This window comes from Gallinula chloropus, assembly GCF_964237585.1.
Source record: "Gallinula chloropus genome assembly, contig: HAP1_SCAFFOLD_372, whole genome shotgun sequence".
Classification (NCBI taxonomy): domain Eukaryota; kingdom Metazoa; phylum Chordata; class Aves; order Gruiformes; family Rallidae; genus Gallinula; species Gallinula chloropus.
Genome location: NW_028168597.1, coordinates 21,958 through 45,678, shown reverse-complemented (window position 1 = coordinate 45,678; position 23,721 = coordinate 21,958). Strand labels below are relative to the sequence as shown.

The 23,721-nt window shown below is 53.8% G+C and overlaps 1 protein-coding gene across 1 annotated transcript; it reads right to left on the bottom strand.

The window, feature by feature from the left end:
* Window positions 1-14,400: 14,400 nt before the first annotated feature.
* On the bottom strand, window positions 14,401-19,020 carry LOC311204323 (tektin-3-like; the record flags this gene model as incomplete). Its single annotated transcript, XM_084280769.1, has 7 exons — window positions 14,401-14,647; window positions 14,825-14,979; window positions 15,228-15,450; window positions 16,582-16,725; window positions 16,876-16,946; window positions 17,877-17,960; window positions 18,463-19,020. 7 exons carry the CDS (start codon window positions 19,018-19,020, stop codon window positions 14,401-14,403), a joined length of 1,482 nt encoding a protein of 493 aa, XP_084136895.1.
* Between the last annotated feature and the right edge of the window lie 4,701 nt (window positions 19,021-23,721).

Here is a 23,721-nt window from a genome sequence, read left to right as displayed (position 1 = left end):
AGGGGGGTCCATAGTGTACAGGGGGGTCTCTAAGGGGCACAGAGATCTATTGGGCAGGGGGATCTATGGGGCAGGATCTATGGGGCAGGGGGAACTATGGGGCAGGGGGGGATCTATGGGGCAGGATGTGTGGGGCAGGATCTATGGGGCAGAGGGGGTCCCTATTTTACAGGGGGGTCTCTAAGGGGCAGGATCTATGGGGCAGGATCTATTGGGCAGGGGATTCTCTATTGTACAGGGGGGTCTCTATGGGGCAGGGGGTTTTCTATGGGGCAGAATCTATGGGGCAGGTGGGGTCCCTATTGTACAGGGGGGTTTCAATGGTACAGGGGGGTCGCTATGGGGCTGGGGGATGTATGGGGCAGGAGGATCTATGGGGCAGGATGTGTGGGGCAGGGTGATCTATGGGGCAGGATCTATGGGGCAGGATGTGTGGGGCAGGATGTGTGGGGCAGGATCTGTGGGGCAGGATGTGTGGGGCAGGATGTGTGGGGCAGGGGGATCTATGGGGCAGGGGTGTCTCTAATGGGCAGGATCTATGGGGCAAGGAGGGTCCCTATTGTACAGGGGGGTCTCGATGGGGCAGGGGGGGATCTATGGGGCAGGGGGTTTTCTATGGGGCAGGAAGATCTATAGGGCAGAGGGATCTATGGGGCTGGATCTATGGGGCAGGGCGGATCTATGGGGCCGGATGTGTAGGGCAGGATCTATGGGGCAGGATCTATGGGGCAGGAGAATCTATGGGGCAGGATCTATGGGGAAGGGGATTCCCTATTGTACAGGGGGGTCTCCATGGGGCAGGAGGACCTATGGGGCAGGACTTATGGGGCAGGTTCTATGGGGCAGCGTGTGTGGGGCAGGGGGGTCTCCATGGGTCAGGGTGTCCCTATTGTACAGGGGGGTCTCTATGGGGCAGGGGGATCTATGGGGCAGGGGGATGTGTGGGGCAGGGTGGTCTCTATAGTACAGGGGGGATCTGTGGGGCAGAGGGGGATCTATGGGTCAGATTCTTTGGGGCAGGATCTGTGAGGCAGGATGTGTGGGGCAGGATCTATGGGGCAGGGGGATTCCTATTGTACAGGGGGGTCTCTATGGGGCAGGGGGGTCTATAGGGCAGAATCTATGGGGCAGGGTGGATCTATGGGGCAGGGGGATGTATGGGGCAGGATCTATGGGGTAGGATGTTTGGCGCAGAATCTATGGGGCAGGATCTATGGGGCAGGTGGGGTCCCTAATGTACAGGGGGGGTTCAATGGTACAGGGGGGTCGCTATGGGGCTGGGGGATCTATGGGGCAGGATGTGTTGGGCAGGGGCGTCTCTATTGTACAGGGGGGTCTCTATGGGGCAGGGATCTCTATGGGGCAGGGGGTTTGATATGGGGCAGGGGGGTCTCTATGGGGCAGGGGGATCTATGGGGCAGGAGGGTTTTCTATGGGTCGGGGGTCTATATGGGGCAGGGGGTCTCTATGGGGCAGGATCTATGGGGCAGGATCTATGGGTCAGGGGGATCTATGGGGCAGGATCTATGGGGCAGGATGTGTGGGGCAAGATCTGTGGGGCAGGGGGGTCTCTATGGGGAGGGGGACCTGTGGGGCAAGATCTATGGGGCAGGATCTATGGGGCAGGCGGTTCCCTACTGTACAGGGGGGTCTCTATGGGGCAGGATCTATGGGGCAGGGGGATGTGTGGGGCAGGATCTGTGGGGCAGGATGTGTGGGGCAGGGAGCTCCCTAATGTACAGGGGGGGTCTCTATAGGGCAGAGAGTCCCTATTGGTCAGGGCGGTCTATGGGGCAGGATCTATGGGGCAGAGGGATGTGTGGGGCAGGATCTATGGGGCAAGATCTATGGGGCAGGATATATGGGGCAGGATCTATGGGACAGGGGGTCCCTATTGTACAGGGGGGTCTCTATGGGGCAGGGGGGTCTATGGGGCAGGGAGATGTATGGGGCAGGATGTGTGGGGCAGGGGGGTCCCTATTGTACAGGGGGCTCTATGGGGCAGGGGGGTCTATGGGGCAGGGAGATGTATGGGGCAGGATCTATGGGGCAGATTCTATGGGGCAGGATCTATTGTACAGGGGGGTCTGTATGAGGCACGGGGGATCTATGGGGCAGGATCTATGGGGCAGGGGGCTCTCTATGGGGCAAGGGGATCTATGGGGCAGGGGGATCTATGGGGCAGGATCTATGGGGCAGGATCTATGGGTCAGAGGGGTCTCTATTGTACAGGGGGGTCTCTATAGGGCAGGAGGATCTATGGGGCAGGGTGGATCTATGGGGCAGGATCTATGGGGCAGGATGTGTGGGGCAGAATCTATGGGGCAGGGGGATCCCTACTGTACAGGGGGGTCTTTATGGTACAGGGGGTTCGCTATGGGGCAGGAGGACCTATGGGGCAGGACTTATGGGGCAGGTTCTATGGGGCAGCGTGTGTGGGGCAGGGGGGTCTCCATGGGTCAGGGTGTCCCTATTGTACAGGGGGGTCTCTATGGGGCAGGGGGATCTATGGGGCAGGGGGATGTGTGGGGCAGGGTGGTCTCTATGGTACAGGGGGGATCTCTATGGGGCAGAGGGGGATCTATGGGTCAGATTCTTTGGGGCAGGATGTGTGGGGCAGGATATGTGGGGCAGGATCTATGGGGCAGGGAGGTCCCTATTGTACAGGGGGGTCTCTATGGGGCAGGATCTATGGGGCAGGATCTATGGGGCAGGATGTGTGGGGCAGGATGTATGGAGCAGATTCTATGGGGCAGGATCTATGGGGCAGGGGGGGCTCTATGGGGCAGGATGTGTGGGGCAGGATGTGTGGGGCAGGATCTATGGGGCAGGAGGGGTTCCTACTGTACAGGGGGGTCTCTCTGGGAAGGGAAATCTATGGGGCAAGATCTATGGGGCAGGGGGATTTAAGGGGCAGGGGTGATGTGTGGGGCAGAATCAAAGGGGCAGGATCTGTGGGGCAGGGGGGTCCCTATTGTACAGGGGGGTCTCTATGGGGCAGGATCTATGGGGCAGTATCTGTGGGGCAGGATGTGTGGGGCAGGATTTGTGGGTCAGGTTCTATGCGGCAGATTCTATGGGGCAAGGGGGGTCCCTATTGTACAGGGGGGTTCCTATGGGGCAGGAGAGTCTCTATGGGGCAGGGGGATCTATGGGGCAGGGGGATCTATGGGGCAGGATGTGTGGGGCAGGATCTATGGGGCAGGATCTATGTGGCAGAATGTGTGGGGCAGAATCTATGGGGCGGGGGATCTATGGGGCAGGAAATGTGGGGCAGGATCTATTGTACAGGGGGTGTCTCTATGGGGCAGGAAGATCTCGATGGGGCGGAGGGGATGTGTGGGGCAGGATGTGTGGGGCAGGGTCTATGGGGCAGGAGGATCTATGGGGCAGGATCTATGAGGCAGAATCTATGGGGCAGGATCTATGGGGCAGGGGGTTCTCTAAGGGGCTTGATCTATGGGGCAGGATGTGTGGGGCAGGATCTATGGGGCAGGGGGATTCTTATTGTACAGGGGGGTCTCTATGGGGCAGGGGGATCTTTAGGGCAGGATCTATTGGGCAGGGGATTCTCATTGTACAGGGGGGTCTCTATGGGGCAGGGGAATCTATGGGGCAAAGGGATCTATGGGGCAGGATCTATGGGGCAGGATCTATGGGGCAGGATGTGTGGGGCGGGGGGGTCCCTATAGTACACGGGGGTCTATGGGGCAGGGGGGGCTCTATGGGGCAGGATCTATTGTACAGGGGGATCTATGGGGCAGGACGTGTGGGGTTGTGGATCTATGGGGCAGGGTCTATGGGGCAGGGGGGGCTCTATGGGGCAGGATGTGTGGGGCAGGGTCTATGGGGCAGGATGTGTGGGGCAGGATGTATGGGGCAGATTCTATGAGAGAGGGGGGGTCCTATTGTATAGGGGCGTCCCTATGGGGCAGGGGGATCAATGGGGCAGGATCTATGGGGCAGGATCTATTGTACAGGGGGGTCTCTATGGGGCAGGGGGATCTATGGGGCAGGAGGGTTTTCTATGGGTCGGGGGTCTGTATGGGTCGGGGGTCTCTATGGGGCAGGGGGTCTCTATGGGGCAGAAACTATGGGGCAAGATCTATGGGGCAGGATCTATGGGGCAGGGGGATCTATGGGGCAGGATCCATGGGGCAGTATGTGTGGGGCAGGATGTGTGGGGCAGGATCTGTGGGGCAGGATGTGTGGGGCAGGATCTATGGGGCAGGGGGTCTCTATGGCACAGGGGGTCTCTATGGGGCAGAATCTATGGGGCAGGATCTATGGGGCAGGATCTATGGGGCAGGGGGATCTATGGGGCAGGATCCATGGGGCAGTATGTGTGGGGCAGGATGTGTGGGGCAGGATCTGTGGGGCAGGATGTGTGGGGCAGGATCTATGGGGCAGGGGGTCTCTATGGCACAGGGGGTCTCTATGGGGCAGAATCTATGGGGCAGGATCTATGGGGCAGGATCTATGGGGCAGGGGGATCTATGGGGCAGGATCTATGGGGCAGGATGTGTGGGGCAGGATGTGTGGGGCAGGATCTGTGGGGCAGGATGTGTGGGGCAGGGGGATCTATGGGGCAGGGGGATCTATGGGGCAGGGGTGTCTCTAATGGGCAGGATCTATGGGGCAAGGAGGGTCCCTATTGTACAGGGGGGTCTCTATGGGGCAGGGGGATCTATGGTGCAGGATCTATGGTGCAGGGGGGTCTCTATGGGGCAGGGGGTTTTCTATGGGGCAGGAGAATCTATGGGGCAGGATCTATGGGGCAGGGAGGTCCCTATTGTACAGGGGGGTCTCCATGGGGCAGGATCTATGGGGCAGGGGTTCCCTATAGTACAGGGAGGTCTATGGGGCAGGGGGGTCTCTATGGGGCAGGGGGATCTATGGGGCAGAGGGGGATCTATGGGGCAGGATGTGTGGGGCAGGATCTATGGGGCAGGGGGATTCCTATTGTACAGGGGGGTCTCTATGGGGCAGGGGGGTCTATAGGGCAGAATCTATGGGGCAGGGTGGATCTATGGGGCAGGGGGATGTATGGGGCAGGATCTATGGGGCAGGATCTATGGGGCAGGGGATTCTCTATTGTACAGGGGGGTCTCTATGGGGCGGGGAAGGATCTATGGGGCAGGGGGGTCTCTAAGGGGCAGGATCTATGGGGCAGGATCTCTGGGGCAGGGGAGGTCCCTATAGTTCAGGGGGGGGTCTCTAAGGGGCAGGATCTATGGGGCAGGATCTCTGGGGCAGGGGAGGTCCCTATTGTTCAGGGGGGTCTCTCAGGGGCAGGACGTGTGGGGATGAACCAATTCCGCCTCCTTTGGGGTTACAAACCCCCCTTTATTCTGACCCTCCCTGTGGTTCCCAGTTCAGACCCCAAGTGTCGGGCCCGTTGGGCTTTCAGTGTCATCCCTGGGCTGGTGGCCACACGCTCATGGAAAATGCCCCAAGAACTGGGGCAGAAGATCCCACGTGGGTCAGATCCACCCTGTCTGGGGTTGGGGTGGGTTGTTGTGTCCAGACCAGAGTGGAACCAGTTTGGGGACTCAGGGCTGTGACGCCCTCAGTGGGTATCGAGGGGCCGTTGGTGTTTCTCTAGCAGGGGGGAGCAGCCAGTCCTGGGGCAGAGACAGGGGGACCCTCCAACGGGTCGAACAACATCTTGGACCTGCAGCCCGGAATCCCGACGGATGGATTAGGGCTGCTCCAGCCCCAATCGATCATCTCAATCCCATTCTTCCTCTACAAGCCATGGTAGGGATTATTCCTGATGACACAGCTCCTGCCCTCCTTCTCTTGGCCAATCAGGGGGCACGAAGGTGAGGAGCAACATGAACACATCCCATGGTGCTCAATGACCTGCCGGCCACAGGAGGAGGCAGTGGTGGGCACCAATGATTCTCATTGGGGTTGGACAAGAGGTGACAAGGGCAGGGTTGTTAAACAACCCCCAGCCAGGGTACAGACGTCAGCCCATGTCCCCCTTCCAACAGGGGGAGGCTGGGACAGTGACATGTTGTCCTGGCTCCCCGCTGGGCCGTGGGCTCAGGGAATCCTGGTTTATTTGACGTGTGGATTCCCCACAGGGTTGTTTTCCCCACGTCTTGTTCCATGGTTTATACAATCGATTCCACATGTCGCAGCCAACAGGGAATTGGTGGCTCCTGCTGCACCTGAGGGCGTCACAGAAACGCCCAACGACACCGTCAGCAGCCTGGATCTCATTACAGGGGGTGTTTTCACTGGCCTTGGCTTAAATCCAGAACAGAAGCTTTGAGACCCCAACAAAACATGTGCCTTGGACTAAGGGGGTGTGGAAATCCATTTCCCTGCTGTGTGTGCCGACCCCAAGCAGAACAGACCAGGGCAGCAGAGCACATGAACCACAAAGGCCACAATCACTCTGCTCTGCATCACCCCAACCACACAGGGACCAGAGTGCAGAGATGCTCTGAATGGATGATCATAGAATCCCAGCCTGGGCTGGGCTGGAAGGGACCCCAAGGGTCCCAGAGCTCCAACCCTCCTGCCACAGGCAGGGACACCAACCTCCAGCCTGGAGCTACAGGAGGCTGCCCAGGGCCCCATCCAACTCGACTGTATGGATACGCCTGCCCCTGGGGCAAGCCTGGAGGTGTCTGTCATCCCAGAGCCACTTCCAGGGCTGGTCCCCAGCCCGAAGCTCCCCAAGAGACAAGGCTCAGGAGGCTGAGCCCATCCTGTGGACTTGCTGGGAACAGCAGAATTTTGCCAGCCATGGGATTGGCTCTGACAAGTCCTGATGACCAAGGAGTTTGCACGGCCTGCTGCAAAGGTACCAAGAAAAGCTCAGGTCCCACTTCCCACCCGCCAACAGGAGCCACAAATTCTAAGTCAAGTGGAAAATGCATCCCTGGTGTTCTTGAAAAGTCTCTGGGAAGTGCCCCGGGATCAGCTGGAGCTGGGAGCAAACCTGTCCTACCCAGCACACTGACAGCAGAAGGACCCTGCACTGTCCTTCCATGGGTCACTGGCCACTCTGGGGTGATGCTGCTGGAAGCCCAGCAGGCAGGCTGAGTGCTGACCCTGGCAGCAGCAGAGTCCCTGCCCCAGCACAAAGCTCCTGAGGTGTGGGGATCCTGCTCCCAAGGCCAGCCCTGGGCACCCCTGGGTGCACACGCTGCTTCACCCCTCTGCCTCCATGCCCAGGAGAAGACAGCTGTCCTGCCCTGTCCCTCTGATGGGGCACAAGGGCATCCCTTCCAGGCAGCACCTTCTGCTCCTAGAGAGAACCTGTCCTCCTGACAGACCCCACACACTGCCCCATGTCCCAGGCTTAGGAGGTCCCTCCAGGAACAGAACCTGCATTGCCCTGCACCCACAGACATACCAGGGAGAGGCTGTGGAGATTTCTCCTCCAGTGAGCTCTCAGCATCCATCAGCTCTCTCAGCCTCACAGGTCTCCCCTTGTTGCCTACAGGCAGTGTCCCCAGCCCTGTGTGCTTGGCAGAGGAGCTGCTCCTGGGCAGAGCTGTCTCTCTGCAGCGCTGCTGTGTTGTCATGAGCTCCCTCCATCCCAGGAGCCTGGCCAGCTCAGCAGGAGAAGAACAGTTCTTCTAGGCTCCCTCTGGTGCCTCAGCCCTCATGGGGATCATTCTGTGTTCTCATCTCTGATGTTCCCTGCCGTGGCTGAGGAAAAATCCTTCTGTCCAGCAGATTCCTCTCTCCTGATCAAACCAGAGCTGGACAGGAGAATCCCCTTTCCTTCTCTCCACATGAGACAGGACCCTCAGGCAGGGACAGGGAGGGGACTATTCCCCCTGTGAAAGGAAGGGGTTTAAGTGAGCATTTGGGCATTTCTTGGAGTTTCACAAGAACAAAATTAGGAAAAACAAATCTACAAAGCTCTGCTCTGCAGCTGGGGGAAGTGGAATCCACAATCCAGACAAGATCCTAGATATCAAAAAAGATAGACCTTTTTGCCCCAAGTTCTCACTGCCTTGTTCTCCTTGCACAGGGCTTCCTGCAAAGAGGCAGAGAATGTCCCATGGCAGCTTCATTCCCCACTTCCTCTTCCTGCCCTTGGCAGACACAGGGGAGCTGCAGCGGGTCTCTCCACGCTGTGCTGCTCACAACCAAGACATGTTCCCTCCCCCTCAGCGAGGGCAATGCTGGTGACCAGTTCTGCTGTGAAACCCCCCAGATCCTCAGCCTCACATGCTCAGATGCCTACCCCAGGGAGATTGGTCTTCTTGTATTCAGTACCTGTTTAGTTTTGGGGTGTTTTGTGGGATACCTGGGAAGGTTACCTTAAGGTTTCTCATGCTGCTAGTAGGTTATCTACGGAGATTTCAGGCCAGGACTGTGCTTTGCCCTCATCCCTTTTTTGGGGAACTATGTCTGGACGTACAGATCTTTCGAAGTTGGACCCTGGGAGAGCCTGAAAATGATGTCAGGCACTGTTAGAACATTGTCTTGGTAAGGAGAGACCTGAGCCCCAAGATTTCTGGGGCTGCTAGTGGGCTAACCAGGGAGATTTCAAGCCAGGAACATCTTTCAGCCCTCACCCCTTTTCCTTAGGAGCTATTGCTGGACATGTAGGAGTTTCAACTGTGGACACTGGTGGAGCCCAAAAACATCAGGCAATCTTAGGACCTCTCCCTTGGTTAGCAATGCCCTGATCCTAAACGTTACTGGGGCTGCTTGTCCACTCCCTGAGGAGCATTCAGGGCAATAATAGCTTTAAACTCTTGCTGTTTTGTTTGGGAGGTGTTGCTGGAAGGTTAGAAGTTTTGAAGGAGGATGCTGGTAGAGCCTTGAGGAGGCGTCAGGCAATGTTAGGAGAGTTCCCTTGGCAAGGAACGATCTGAGCACCAAGATTCCTTGTGTTTCACATCTGAACACTGATGAGGGTTCATGCCAGGAAAATCCTTCAGCCCTCACTCCTCTTGTTAGAGACCTGTTGCTGGAGGTTTAGCACTTGCGAAGGTGATTGCTGGTAGATGGAAAAATGACATCAGGCACTCTAAAGGCTGTTGCCTTGGCTAGGAATGCCCTGAGCCTCAAGGTTTGCTGTACTGCTACTCTACTACCTGGGGAGGTTTCAGGCCACAAACCTTTTTCAGCCCTGACACCAATTTGTTTGGGAGCTATTCCTGGACGTTTCTCAGTTTCAAAGGTGGGCTCTTGTAGAATTTGGAAATGAAGTCAGGCAATCTTAGGGCTGCTCCCTCTTCTAGGAAAGCCCTGAGCCCCAATGTTCCTAGGGCTGCTAGTGGGCTACCTGGGGAGGTTTCAGCCCAGGAACATCATTCATCCTTCATAGATTTATTTGGGAGCTATTGCTGTATGTTTAGAATTTTTAAAGGGGGACACTAGTAGAGCCACAAAATGACACCAGGGACTCTTCAGACCATTCCAGTGGTTAGGAAAGCCCTGACCCCCAAGGTTACTGGACATGCTAGTGGGCTACCTTGGAGGGTTTCTGGCTAGGAAACTTTTTCAGCCCTTGCTAATTTTTTTTGGTGATCTACAATAAAGATTTTGGATTCTCCCTGTCCCTCCTTTTCTTAATAGTTCTATAAGTACATGAATAACAATATTACTGGTATAAATAATAGTTCTTTTATATATTAATTAATATTAAGTATAAATATTAATACCAATGTTAATATTATTATCAATATCAATATTGATAATTCATAATAATTATATAAATATATTAATGACAAATGGAGTGACAGTGAGAATCTCCAACGTTTATTCGACTCAGGGGGACCAATGTAATAGAGGGTGAAGAAAAGGCTGAGGAACTTAGTGCCTTTTTTTCCACAGTCTTTAGCAGTAAGACCAGTTGTGTCCTGATTCCCAGACCCCTGCGTGGAAAAATGGAGATGTGAATCGGACCGAAGCTCTCATAATCCCAGGGGAATTGGTTAGTGACCTGCTCAGCCACTTAGATCTGTACAAGTCAATGGGTCCGGATAGGATACACCTGAGGGTACTGAGGGAGCTGGCAGAAGTGCTCCCCAAGCCACTTTCCCTTATTTACCAGCAGTCGTGGCTGACCAGGGTGGCTCTGCCTGACTGGAAGCTGGCACATGTGACACCCATCTACAAGAAGGGCCAGTAGGAGGTTCCCAGGGAACAAAATGCCTGTCAGCCTGACCTCGGTGCTGGGAAAGGTGATGGAACAAATCATCTTGAGTCCCATCACGTAACACATGCAGGCACCCAGGGGATCAGGCCCAGTCAGACTGGGTTTAGGAAAGGCAGATCGTGCTTGACCAAACTGATGTTTTTCTGTGACAAGGTGACCTGCTCTTTGGATGTGGGGAAGGCTGTGGATGTGATCTACCTGGACTTCAGTGACACCTTCATCACTGTCTCCCACAGCATCCTGCTGGAAGAACTAGCTGCCCATGGATTAGATGTGTATAGTCTTTGCTGGGTTAGAAACTGGCTGTACAGCCAGACCCAAACAGTTGTGGTGAAGGGAGTTAAATCCAGTTGGCAGCAGGTCACACATGGTGTTCCCCAGGGCTCAGTGCTGGGGCCAGTTCTCTTTAGTATCTTCATTAATGATCTGGCTGAGGGGATCAATTGGACCCTCAGTAAATTTGCAGATGGCATCAAAGTGTGTGAGTGTTGATCTGCTGGAAGGCAGGAAGGCTCTGCAGGGTGACTTGGACAGGCTGAAAAAAGGTCCTCCAGGGGAAATTCCTTTGAAATCTAAGGAACCACTAAGGACCCAACTAAAATCCAAGTAGTTGTAGAAGTCTTGAGTTTTATAATGAATGTTACTTGAAGAGCCATGCTTGTAAGGGCTTTCTGGATGTTAATGAGCCCCATGGTGTCTTTTCTTCTGAGTCCACAGACCTCAGACACCAAGAGGACAGTGAAGGAATGTCTCCAGAAGTTCAAGTCAGGAGTAATGCCCAAAGCACCTTGAAGCATTAACAGGCCCCACTGGGAGCCATTGCTGGCAGAACCTCTCCATGGGCTCAACAGAATAGACAACTATAGACAAACACAGGCAAAGCACAGGCAGCTCTGATGCTGAGGACACCCTGGCTTGGTCTGATGAAACAGAAATGCGAAGTGCTGACCCCCAGCCCCTGGGCAGGGAGATCCTGACCCTCACCTGTGTCTCAGGGCTCTTCCATGGGATGTGGGGAGTGTGACACCAAGGGAAGCATAGGGTTATTACACATGGTGGCCTCTCTTTAGGTGGGTGCAAGGAGGCAATGATGCTTTATGGCCATGAGGACAATGTGTCTCCTCTGAAGCCTCTGTGGCAGGGACATCAGCTATAGCCAAGGGGTTAAGACCTCATTTCTATCAGACCATTTCAGCCTGCCCAGCACCCATGGCCATCTGCACCACAGCCCATCCCACACTTCCCCTTGCCTTGTCTAGTTCACCTACAGACTGCAGGCAACCACACCCCGTTCCCCACTTTGATTTCACTCCCTGATGTCCCTGCCTGTACTGCTGTCTTTCCCTCCTCACCAGCTGATGCTGGAAACACAAAGCTGCCAACTCATCCACACTTCCTCTGAGTGACTTCTAGCACCACAGCACTACCCTTAGAGTGACATTTCTTTATCCTCATGTCCACTCTGACCTTCAAAGTCACAGTTTTACATGGACTTTCTTATGTTCTTTCCACACAGAACGAAGTGGGCTTTCCCTCAGCCTCTATTCCCCAGGCTAAAGATGCCCTGGGTCTCTCAGCCTCTGACCTTCAAAGCTGCAGATTTGCTGTTGTGCTGGAACCTGTTGTGGTTTCGCTCCAGCCAAGCACCACACAGGTGTTCCCTCTCTAAGAGGATGTGTTTGGAAATTGAGGAAGGGGAAAGGGAGGGAAAAGGAAACCAAAACAACCCAATCCTTTTGAATTGGGATAAGAACAGTTTACTGGGACAGCAGAGAGAGAGAAACAACAGTAGGACTTTGTAGCAAAATATACATAACTGGTGATGCACAATGCAGCTTCTTGATGAACCGCACAGCTCAGACCTCACAGCTCAGAGCTGTCCTGAAACTAGACAGTGCCCAAAGCCACGTGTCCTGGAGGGGTAGCCTCTTCCTCCCACCAGCCTCTCGTCATCTGCTGAGCATGATGTAATTGACATGGAAGACCCACTTTGACCATGTTGGATCACCTGTCCTGGCTGTGTTCCTTCCCAGCTTCCTGGGTGCCCACCACCCTTTCGTTAGCAGAGCAGCATGAACAACTGAAAGGTCCTTGAATGGTTGGACACAGTGAAATCATCCCTGTGTTATCAGCACTGTTGTCACCTGAACTCCAAAACACAGCATTCCACCCGCTGCTAGAAAGAAACCAGGCCACCTTTGTAGACACCAAGTGCAACACAACAGTGGGCTCACTCCTGTGGTCATACAGTAAGGATGATCCCATTGGTCAGTTATGTTCAACTGGGACTGCTCTGTCCTCTTCTAGGTACTTGTGCACTCCCAGTTGACTTATTTCTGGATCAGAATTAGAAAAAAGGCCTTGATGCTGTGCAAGCCCTGCTCAGCAGGGAACTGGCATGCTAATATAGAGTTTTTTGCTTATCAATCCAAACCACAGAATTATAGTGACACCAATATGAAAATTAATTCCATTCCAGCCAAAATCAGACCAGGAATAGAAGATCTGCAGAAGAGCTGACAGCTGTGCTTGCCAAACCCCTTTCCATCATCTATCAGCAATCCTGGCAGACTGGGGAAGTTCCACTCAACTGGAGACTGACAGATGTTACACCCATAGACAAGAAGGGTCGAGGGGAGGATCCAGGGATCTACAGGCCTGTCAGTCTGACCTCAGTCCCAGGGAATATCATGAAGAAAGTCATCCTGTGAGCTGTCATGCAGCTCATGCGTGATGGCCAGGGGATCAGGCCCAGTCAACATGGGGTTACAAAAGCTAAACCCTGTCAAACTAACCTGATCACCTTCCATGACATGGACGAGGGGAAGGCTGTGGATGTGTCTGCCTGGTCTTCAGTAAAGCCTTTGACAGGGTTTCTCACAGCATTCTGACTGAGAAACTGGCTGCCACTGGCCTGGACAGGTGGACCTTCAACTGGGTTAAAAACTGGCTGGATGGCCGGGCCCAAAGGGTGAATGGAACCAAATCCAGCTGGAGGCCGGTCACGAGTGGCACCCCCAGGGCTCAGTCCTGGGGCCAGTCTTGTTCAACGTATTTATCACTGACCTGGATGAAGGGATTGAATGCTCCCTCAGTGAGTTTGTAGATGACACTAAGCTGGGAGGAAGTGTTGATCTGCCTGAGGGTAGGGAGGCTCTTCAGAGGGATCTGAACAGACTGGACCGATGGGCTGAGACCAACGGGATGAAGTTTAACAAGGCCAAGTGTAGAGTGCTGCACATGGGACAGAACAACCCCATGCAACGCTACAGGCTGGGGGAGGTTGGCTGGAGAGCTATCAGGCAGAGAAGGACCTGGGGGTGTTGGGTGACACCAGGCTGAATATGAGCCAGCAGTGTGCCTGGGCGGCCAAGAAAGCCAATGGCATCTTGGCTTGTATCAAAAACAGTGTGGCCAGTAGGTCTGGGGAGGTGATTGTGCCCCTGTGCTCGGCATTGGTGAGGCCACACCTTGAGTACTGTGTGCAGTTCTGGGCTCCCCGCCATGAAAAGGACACTGAGGTCCTTGAGCAAGTGCAGAGAATTGCAACCAGGCTGGGGAAGGGGCTGGAGGGCAAATCATATCAGGAACGGCTGAGGGAGTTGGGGATGTTTAGATTGGAGAAGAGGAGGCTGAGGGGAGACCTTATCACCACCTACAACTACCTGAAGGGAGGTGTCCCTTCAGCCAGGTGACAGAACATAGAACAAGGGGAAATGGCATGAAGCTGTGCCAGGGCAGGGTCAGATTGGATATTGGAACAGGCTGCCCAGGGAGGGGGTTGAGTCACCTTCCCTGGATGTGTTCAAAAAAAGGGTGGATGAGGTACTTAGGGATCTGGTTTAGCATAGGATGGGAATGGTTGGACCCAATGATCTTCAAAGGTCTCTTCCAACCTTGTGATTCTGGGATTCTGTGTTTCTTCTGCTGCAGCATTAAAATCCATTAGGGATGGCAACAGCTAAGTACTCTCACAACTAGCTTGACTTCCCTTGGTGGTTATTCCACATCAGACTTACTCCTAAAATCGCAGCCTGAAAGGGTAGGGATCAACACCTGTGGCTGCATTTGCTCTTAGTCACTGATGGGGTATTTTCAGCTCCTTTCTGGCACACTGGGAAAGAGCAGTGGAAAGGGAAAAAATAAAGGGGAAAACAAATACTCCTGGTAGACTGTGTAACACAAAAAGTCTAATCATTTATTGTCAAACCATCTCCAGAAAACTGGGAAGGCATTTGAACCAAACTGGGAATATCTCAGTTGCTGTGAGTGCAGCTGAGCCCAGCCTGAACATACCCCAGCAGCCGCACTGTGCTGGGACAGGTCTTGCGCATCGCCAGGCACTTCTCCTGGTCAATGAAGAGGGAGTTGGATTTCACCACCAGGTCGTGCTCCAAGACAGACTTGTTATGAACCAGCCTTTGCAGCACGTCCTCGCTGTCTCTCAGCCGCTGCTGAAGGCTCTGGATTGTCTCATCAAGTTCACAGACCTCGTTGACAAGGCTGAAAAACAACAAAACACCCTGTTAACAGTCCCCTCAGAGGGATGAACAGGCCCAGGGGTTGGGAGTCAACTGTCTTTGAGCGCCTTCACATAGCCTCATGCCCATGTCAGGCTTCCAGGAGGTGTGAGGTTCAGGGTTGCCTCACAGGCTGCTGCTGGGCACTCTGGGCACTTACCGGAGCTGGGCAGGGTCCCGGCACAGCTCCATCTTTGGTCTGCGGATGCGTTTGTCCAGCCGGGTCTGAGCCACTTTCAAGGGAAACCCTTTGTCCCGAATGGCTTTTTGAATGGCTTCGATGCTCCTCTCCAGGTGGAAGATTTCCTGCAGTGTCTGCCAGGAGAGAGACACGTGTGCATCAGTTAAAAACTACATTCTCAAGTGACCACATCATTTCCCTTTCCCTCTGTCTGCAATAAACCCCAAGTTGGATACATGGGCTCAGACTCCTGTCGCTCTGCCACAAACAGAGGCACAGATCCATCAGCTGTGTCTCTTGAGGGAAAAGCCTCTCTCTGCCCTTGCTGTCACAGCAGAGGTTTCCGAGCAGTGTCCCAGCCAAAGGGAGAGCTTCAGGCTACCTTGCTCAGCTGGGCCTGAATCTTCCTCTTGGCATCAGCCGTCTCTGCGATGCGGTGGGTGAAGGCGCAGTTCACGCAGTGGAACTGCTGTCGCATCTCATTGTCTGTCCCCACCAGCAGGTTCTCAATGCTGTCCCGCAGCTGGGCAGAGGCTGCCCGTTCGCTCTGGGAGCGCAGGATGTTCTTGTCTGTGAACTTGGCCCATGACTCCGGCACTGAGATCCTGGCAGACAGCGGAGAGGAAAGGAGAGGTCCCTGCTAAGCCCGTGCTGCTGAGGGCACAGACCCTGCCAGGGAGCAGCAGGGACTGAAAGTAGGGTAAATCATTTGGCCGTGGGGAAGGGAGACATCTGGACACCACTGGATTGATAACGCTTATCAAACCATGACATAGTCATAGAGAAAACTGGGACACTTACAAAAGCTCGGACAAACCAAATTCCCCCAGGAAAACAGAGATTTTCATCAGACCTCAGCTTGATACTAAACCAAGTGAGCACTAGATAATAGTCAATTCCCTGTCTGTATTCATGAGGAAGTTCACGCCTGTGCAGCAGCCCAGAACAAGGTCAGCAAAAGACGTTAGAGACCACAGAAGGTCCACTTCAAACATGCTGATCTGCCACACATTTTACCCGCCTCTGAATTTTGGCATCAATCCTTTGCAATTCATTTGCCTGGCTAAATATGTCCAAGCTCTACTACAGATAATTATTCAAACATCAGAAAAATGGAATCAATCTCTGCCCCTCCATAAACCACATGTGCCTGCATGAGCGGATTTACTCCTCAGCCCTTTGCCACTCTGGGCATCTCTCTGCAAGAGCTGGTTCAGGTCACCGTTCCTTTACTGCCACGCCCAAGCTGAATTCCTGACCCCCAAAAGCAGCTGAACTCTACCCTAGGACCATGGTCTCTTTATCTTCTGTGTCATTTTGGCTCCCTGCCAGGCCCTCTGTATGCAGGGATGAACTCCCCAGACTTGACATCAATGACGAGCATGCAGGCAAGCACTGAGACATCTTGGAAACAGACATCAAATGTGTGTTTGCATGAGCTGTGCAGAGGTGCTGGGCTGCATTCGTTTCCAGGCTGATCTCTGAGCCCTGACAGAATGCTGACCTGGGTGGGAGTCGGTTTTGCCCGCCCGATGTTCGGCATCCTGCTCCAAGCCAGGAGTTGCTCTCCCTTTATGGGGAGCGGAGCCAAAGGTCCCCTCTGAGGCGGGGGTCTCCCAGCGGGATGGACGTGCCATGCAGAGACACACGTGCTTACAGCGAGCTGGGGAAGAGCAGCTCCCTGCCAGGGACAGGCACCGCGCATGCTGGGGACGGGAAGCCCGGCGGGCACTCACGTGGCATCCACGCGCTCGACCCCTCGGAAGTAGCTGATGCCGGTAGAGCTGTTCCTCAGCTGGTGGCACTGCTCGTCAATGCGGTGAGCTGCCTGCTTGTTGGCCAGGTCTCTCTCCACATCGTGCTGGGCCAGCCTGTTGGACCTTCAACACACAAACAGCCACCGTCACAGGGGATGGAGGGGTGCAACGCTTTCCTCCCCATGCTGCTTCCCTGCAGCACCCCTTGGGCAGCTCATAACAAAGGCAAGTGCCTTTCGGCCCCACAGCAGGGGATAAGGAGCTCCTCCTTACACCAGCTGGGCTTCTGCCTGCTCCAGGTGCCGTCGCATCCTCTCTTGGCATGACCTGATGATGTCCAGTTCCTGGGCAGAGGCAAAACACCAGCCCATCAGCATCTGGGCTCAATTGCCCTGCGCACGCTCATCCCCATTCCCCATCAGCATTTGCCCTGTTGGCTTCCAAAATGCTTTCCTCCCCAGGAGAAACCTGATCCATGTGGGACAAGAGCAGGTGGCCTTGACTTTGGTGCCAGTCCCCACCATTTCTCACAACATTCAGCTCCACCAAAGGCAAGCATCTCTTGCTTTCAGCTCCCTTCAGCACACATCCCTCCCATTTCTGATGCCCCAGGTGGTTCGTACTCAAACCCAGTCATTTTGCAGCCCTCCTGCCTGCAGGAGCCAGCTGAAAAGGACACCCAGAATGGGTCCCAAATACTGAAAAGCCAAACAGCCGTTATGGACGTGGCAGCTCGGATTATTTTCCCAAAATACATTTTCATCTTTTCATAGTTTAAAGCCCAACTGATAAGAAAAACTGTTCCAAGGGAGTGGTGGCTTCACACTCCCAGGGCTACAATTCCCTTCCCAGTTCCACGATGCCTTTGCAGCGACTGTATTTTGCCATTCCCTGCGTTAGGATCCCATCTGTCCTGCCAGCTCTTGCCCTGCTTGCAAGAGCTTACAGCAGGCTATACAAAGGCAGGCAGAGGGGGGCATGGTTTTAGGATTGCGGTTAAATACATTGCCTAAGCAAACAGAGCAGCAGTCCTGCTGCGGCCTCCTTGTCAATGGCATTGATGAAGATATTAATTAATGCTGGTCCCAGTACAGACCCCTGGGGGACACCACTTTTCACACATCTCCCTCTGGACATCCAGCCATTGACAACTCCTCTCTGGATGTGACCATCCCGCCTCACCAGGAGCCAGTGAGGGAACAGGGCTGCAAAAGCCTCTTAGAGCAGCTTAGGTACAAGTCCCTGGAACGCCTGATCTGCGTTGCCAGACTTACCACAAAGAGCTGTTTCTCCACATCATCACAGACCAGGTCGATGCCCATCCGCTTCTCCCGATGAAGCAGACACTCCTGGGTGACCTGTTGGGGACACACCGTCACTGCTGGCTGCAGGGACAGGCTTCCAGATAGGGATGGTCCCCACATCAATTGAAGGAAGAAAGGTGGGCACAGAGGTGACAGCAGGGGAGAAAAGGGCCCAGGGCATCAGCAGCGAGTTGCTGAGCTGCCATGGCAGCATTGCAGCACCATGAGGGAGCACATGTGCCCCTGGTGCCAGCCCAGCTCAGGGTCAGGCTTGATGCTGACCTCGCCAGGGCCTCATAGGAAGACCTGGGCTTTTGTCTTCTGAGCCGGGGCTTTGGGTAGAGCGCTTCTGAAAACATTGGCTTCACCAAGTGCTGCTCTGATGTGCTCAGCGTGTGCTGACAGGGGATGCAGCAGGTATCAAGGCATTTCTTTGTTACCAGCTTTTGTAACTCAACTGTTCCAGAGCTGCAGTGAAGCTTACTGAGACATTTGAACAGCTGCAGATGTGTCGGCAGCAGGCTACAGCTTGCAGCCCCCGGGACAGAACGCTTACCTGGAGAGGGGCCTCCGTGTTGGCCAAGGTTCTCTCCAGCCGGCCCTTCATGTCTGCCAGAGCGTTGGTCTCCTCGATCATCTTCTCCTGCTCGTGGCGCAGCTCTGACTTCCAAAATATGATGTCATTGACACGCTGTCCCAGTGCTTTGGTGGTTTCTCCCTGGGTTTTCCGTGTCTGCTGGTATTTATCTTGCATCAAGCGGGAGCTGTCAGCTGTCAGACACTCTGCAGTGTGCCGGACAGTCTCTGACCTGTTGTAGTTGGTCAGGTTGGACCTGTACCAGTCGCCAGGAGTGTATCTGGTGAAGAGGGCTGTTTGGTGGGAGATGGGAGGAAGTGCCTCTCTGGGGGTTAGCCTCTGAGAGCTTTTGGAAGAGGGACCCACAGTGGGTTTGGCCACTCTGGGCATCCAGGGGGAGCTGAAGCTGTTAGGCAAGGGGGAGGAAGGGAAGCGATTCTGAAGGCTGGAGGCTGTGCTGATAGGAGGCAGAAAGTTGCGGGGTGTTGATCTTGGGTGGGTGTATGTAGTCCTCAAGGGAGAGCCAAGCAGCTCCATTCTGGGGTTTTGGAGTGCTCGTGGAGATGCTGAACTCGCTGCTGCACTGCCGAGCTCTGTGGCAGCACTGCCAGGGGCCCGGTGCCGTCAGTGACACAGGAGCAGTGGGCCGTTGCCACGGGCGCAGGGTGCTCAGCAACCCGATTGTTCCCTGGAACACTCCCTGCAGCTGCCAGGGCAACAGGATGCGGCCATTGTGCAACCCAGGGCTCTCCACTGGCAACCCAGTGAGACCCCTGGGCAAGAAAATACCTTCCTGTGACATCCTAGTTCCTCTCCTGCACCACTTCTTGCCCTCGCTGGGCAAGCAGGTACAGCTGTTGGGCAGCTGTTAGTGATATGGTTTAGTCTTTGGTTGTCTTGTAAGGAGCAGGCAGTTGTACTCATGAAGCCTTATGGGGCCCTTCCGACTGCAGAGATTCTCTGATAGGAACCCAGTGCCCTCAATGGGCAACCCACTGCAGATTCCATGTAACCTAAAGCCTTTTCTGGGCCACTTCATCCTTTCCCTGGACAATCCCCAGTGCCCTTAATGGGCAACCCAGTACAGCATCCCAGTGCAAGCCCTGGGCAAACCAGGATCCTCACTGGGCAACCTGTTTGCCAGCACTGCTGGGCCTGGGCCAGCCCGTGGCCAAGCAGAGACCTCGCTGGGCACTACACCAGGGTGTTGGTGCCAGCACCACAGGTGAGGAGGTTCCCAGCATCCCCAAGAGCTCCACCATGGCACAGCCTTGTGCAGCACCATGGCATCATGCCCCAGTAACCCAGTGACATCAGGAATGGTTCCTGGGGAGGGCCCTTTCCCAGTTATTCTAGGCTTTACATGGAGAAAAGGCACCCTGTCCCGCCACTCCTGCTTTCCATGGACACACACACACAGAGTTGCCCTGCTTAGGAAAGCCATGCCTCTGTTGCCAAAGCTCTGACATAAACTGTAACTCAATCTGTTTCATGTGTACAAAGTTTAACATGTTTTGATTTCACTTGAACCACGTCTTCTCCACATGCTGCAAGGGGATCGATCTCTCTCTCTCCAGTGCCTGGAGTACCTCCTGCCCCTGTCCTTCACTGGCCTTGGTGTCTGCACAGTTTCTCACATCTCACTCTCTTCTCTGTTGGCAAAAAGCAGCTGCTTGCGCTGTTTTCCCTCTTAAATATGATTTACAGAGGCTCGGGATATGACTCGTGTGCTGGGCCTTGATCAGCGTCAGGTCCGGCCCTCAGTCAGCTGGTGGTGACTCTGTCGGGCCTAGGGCAAGCTTCTAGCTGCTGCTTGCAGAAGCCACCCCTGCAGCCCTCCCTCCTCTGCCAGAAACTTGCCACACTAAACCAAAACACACAGTTTGTCCCCAAGCAGCGACCATTTGAGCTCAGACACAAAACAACCTGCAGGCAGAGGCATTTTGCCACCAGAGAAGGGACCGAGAAGAAGCAACCAGCTGCGCAGACACCAAGGCCAGGCCCGAAGTTCACTGGGTGTGTTAGTTGTGGTAGTTGTAATAAACCTTGTCTAAGCAATTTGTTAATCAAACCGGTAGGCAGTTAAACTATGTTAACCTCTGTAACTGAGCTGTTATGAATCACAGTTGATGTGAGGGTCCAGGATCACGATATACAGGTAGTGTAGTTATGCAGTGTAGTTATGGGAAGCAGCTCTGGGAACTAACGGCTTGGGAAGGACAAGAGAGTCTGTGTCTTTTCCTTTCTTTTTCATAACAAAGGACTTCCTTGTGACAGTCTCACACTATCTCTGGGAACAAGGATTCGAGGGCGGGATGGCATCCACCACCGATACATCGTTTATCCCCTTGTTACAGAAAAACTGACTCTCAAGGACATAAAGTAGCTGTGTCAGTTTGGTGAGGCTGTGCTGCTGAGACGGTTTCTTTAAGCAGCAGTTAGAGTTTTCTGCCAGACTAAACTATAAACAATGAGCAATTCAAGGCCAAAGTTGCTGCCTGAGAGACAGTCGAGCGCCTCTGAGAATCACATAGAGGAGAAAACAACCCAAAAGCAGCTGCATTTTGCCACCGGAGAAGGGAGCGAGAAGATGTAACGAGCTGTGCAGACACCAAGGCCGGGAAAGGGCAGGGGAGGAGGCGGCCCAGGTGCCGGAGAGAAAGATGCCCCTGCAGCCCCTGGAGAAACCCATGGAAAAGGCCGAGCCCCCACCTGCAGACTGTGGAGGGGCTCCATGCTGGATGGAGCAGGTGGAGACACAGAGATGCTGTGACCCTACATTGTAACAAGCCCCTGCCAGCACTTGCAGCCATGAGGAGAAACAGAGACACAGAGACAAGTGAGAGAGAGATTTGCACCAGAACAGGTTTGCTGGGGGAGGCTGGTGACCCCACAGAGGACTGGGACTGAGAGACATTGTGATTTGTGACTGCACCCATAGCTGTGACCCACGCCAGGGCAGCAGGTGAATAGGTAAAGCCCTGGGGAAAGGATTCACGTTGGAGGAGTTCACGGAGGACGATCTCCTGTGGGTGAGACCCCACGGTGCAGCAGGGGGAGGGTGTAGAATGAATGCCCTCCCCCCTGGCTGAGAAGGAAACCAACTTGCAAGGGACTGACTGAAGCCCCCATCTCCCAGTCCCTGCCCCCCTGTGCTGCAGTTGGGGGAAGAAGGGAGTGAAATGATGACTAGAGTGAAGTCTGCTAAGAATGCAGTGGTGGGGGGAAAGTGTTTTAAGATCTGGTTGCGTTTGTTTTAAGATCTGGTTGTGCTCCCAATGCTGGTTTCTTCACTGTTCTTTGTACTGTAGTGTAATAAAGTAGGTAGTTTCTCTCTTCTTCACTTTGTGTTGACTCTGTTTTGCCCATATCATTGCTGACAGAATGATCTCTCCCTGTCCTTATTTTGTCTCCTGAACCTCTTAATATGTATTTTTTCCCCTGTCCAACTAAGAAGGGGAGTAACAGACTGACTTTGGAGGGCGTCTGGCCTCCAGCCAGGGCTAAACCACCACACTAATACACACCTGGAGGCATTCCCTGAGGACTAGTGCAGCTGCACTGCAGTTTTTGGGGGGGTAAAATGTGAGATAGATTTGAGGTTATTCTGTCCCTACAGAGGTCTGGATTTGCAGCAGGTGGCTTTTTGTTGTTTGGGGTTTTTTTTTATCAAATACTTTCTGACTCAGAGAAAGTGGAAATCGCCTTCAGGCTAATAGAACCAGTTGTTTTTTCTTTGCACGCTGAGGTTTAGCTCCAAACTGCACTTTATTAAATGCACTTTGTAGATAGAACCTCTTCATTTGTTACGTTACAGTTAACTGGGGTTAGTACCAGGCTGACATCTGGCAGACAGCTGATTTTTCATGCACAGAACTGGGAAATAGTGGAAACCAGCAGGTGCTTTTTATTTATTACTTTTTCATTTTAGCTCTTCTAAAGGCATACAGGAGGAAAGAGACACAAGGAACTTCTGCTGTTATTCAGTGTTAGCTGTGTTTTTGGTGCTTTGCCTCTAAAAAGAGCAGTCTCAGATTAGTATTGTCCTAAAATAATTCAATTAAAAGGAGCAGCAGAATGCTGGATCTACTTTTACTGCATGACTAGCGTTTTTGAGAGTAGCTCATAGAAAATCATAAACATCAGGGGAATCAGGATAGATTATTTTGTCAGTCTGGCTGCCTGAACATCCAGCCTGGAGGTTTTTACACAGCCTGTAACTGGAAGTTCTTAAAGAGTTGTGGCATCCTGGGAGGGTCTGAAGAGGAGGAATGCTGACGTCCTTGTTTGGCAGAGTCTCTGGATCCCATAAGGCAACAGAGCCCAGAGTTCCAGAACTGAACCACAGGCAGAATGAGCTCCGTGCACTGAACTACAGGGACTGAGGGTGTTCCAGAAGCGAAAGGTGCTGAAGCTGGATGGGCGATACTCTTTTGATGGAATGATAGGTGTATTTTGTAAAGGGAGCAGCAGAGACTTTTCTGGAACATCCTGTATGGTTCTCTGTGGAACTCACATTAGAAGCAGTGCTGTAGGATAGTAGTGCATCACATGGAATTGAAATGTACGCAAGCAGACTGATAGATCTTCACAAGTATTGTCTGTCAGTGAAGAATCATGGTGGAAGGGCAATTTTCCTACCAACCTTTTCCAGGTGGCAGTGCTTGATTCAGCCCTTGTCACCACCTGCTTTATTTAGTGGGTGTAAAATTGCTGCTCTCAAGGTATGTGAACCATGAAACATAAAAGAGCATCAGAAACAAAAATGGAAACTAAAGCCATGCAAATTCTGATGTGTCCTGAAAGCAGTATTTGAAGAGTGAGGACACTGAGACTGGAATGAACTGGAACTGTTTAAAACTCCCTTTTGCCCGGAGCACACAGCACACATCTCAGGGGTTTGCTGCATTCGGGCTGAGAGGCAGCAGAGCCAAAGGAGCCAGGCTGATGCCTGTCTCAGAAACACTTCCCATGCTGATGTCCATGGCCCTCAGAGCAAGGCCTGCAGTGAAGCGCTGGCTTCTGCCTGCCAGCCCTGGCTGGGCTGACTGGGCCTGAAAGCCCTGGCCCAGCCCTTGCAGAAGGAGTGTTCAGCTCTGCCCCTGCCCGGCAGCAGCCTGGATCTGTCAGGCAGCTCCTGACAGGAATCTCTCCCAGCTGCCTGGATCTTGCCCATGCAGGGAGCTCCAGCAGGCAGGAGAAGCCCCTGCGCTTGGCCAAGGGCCTTGCTGCCTCACG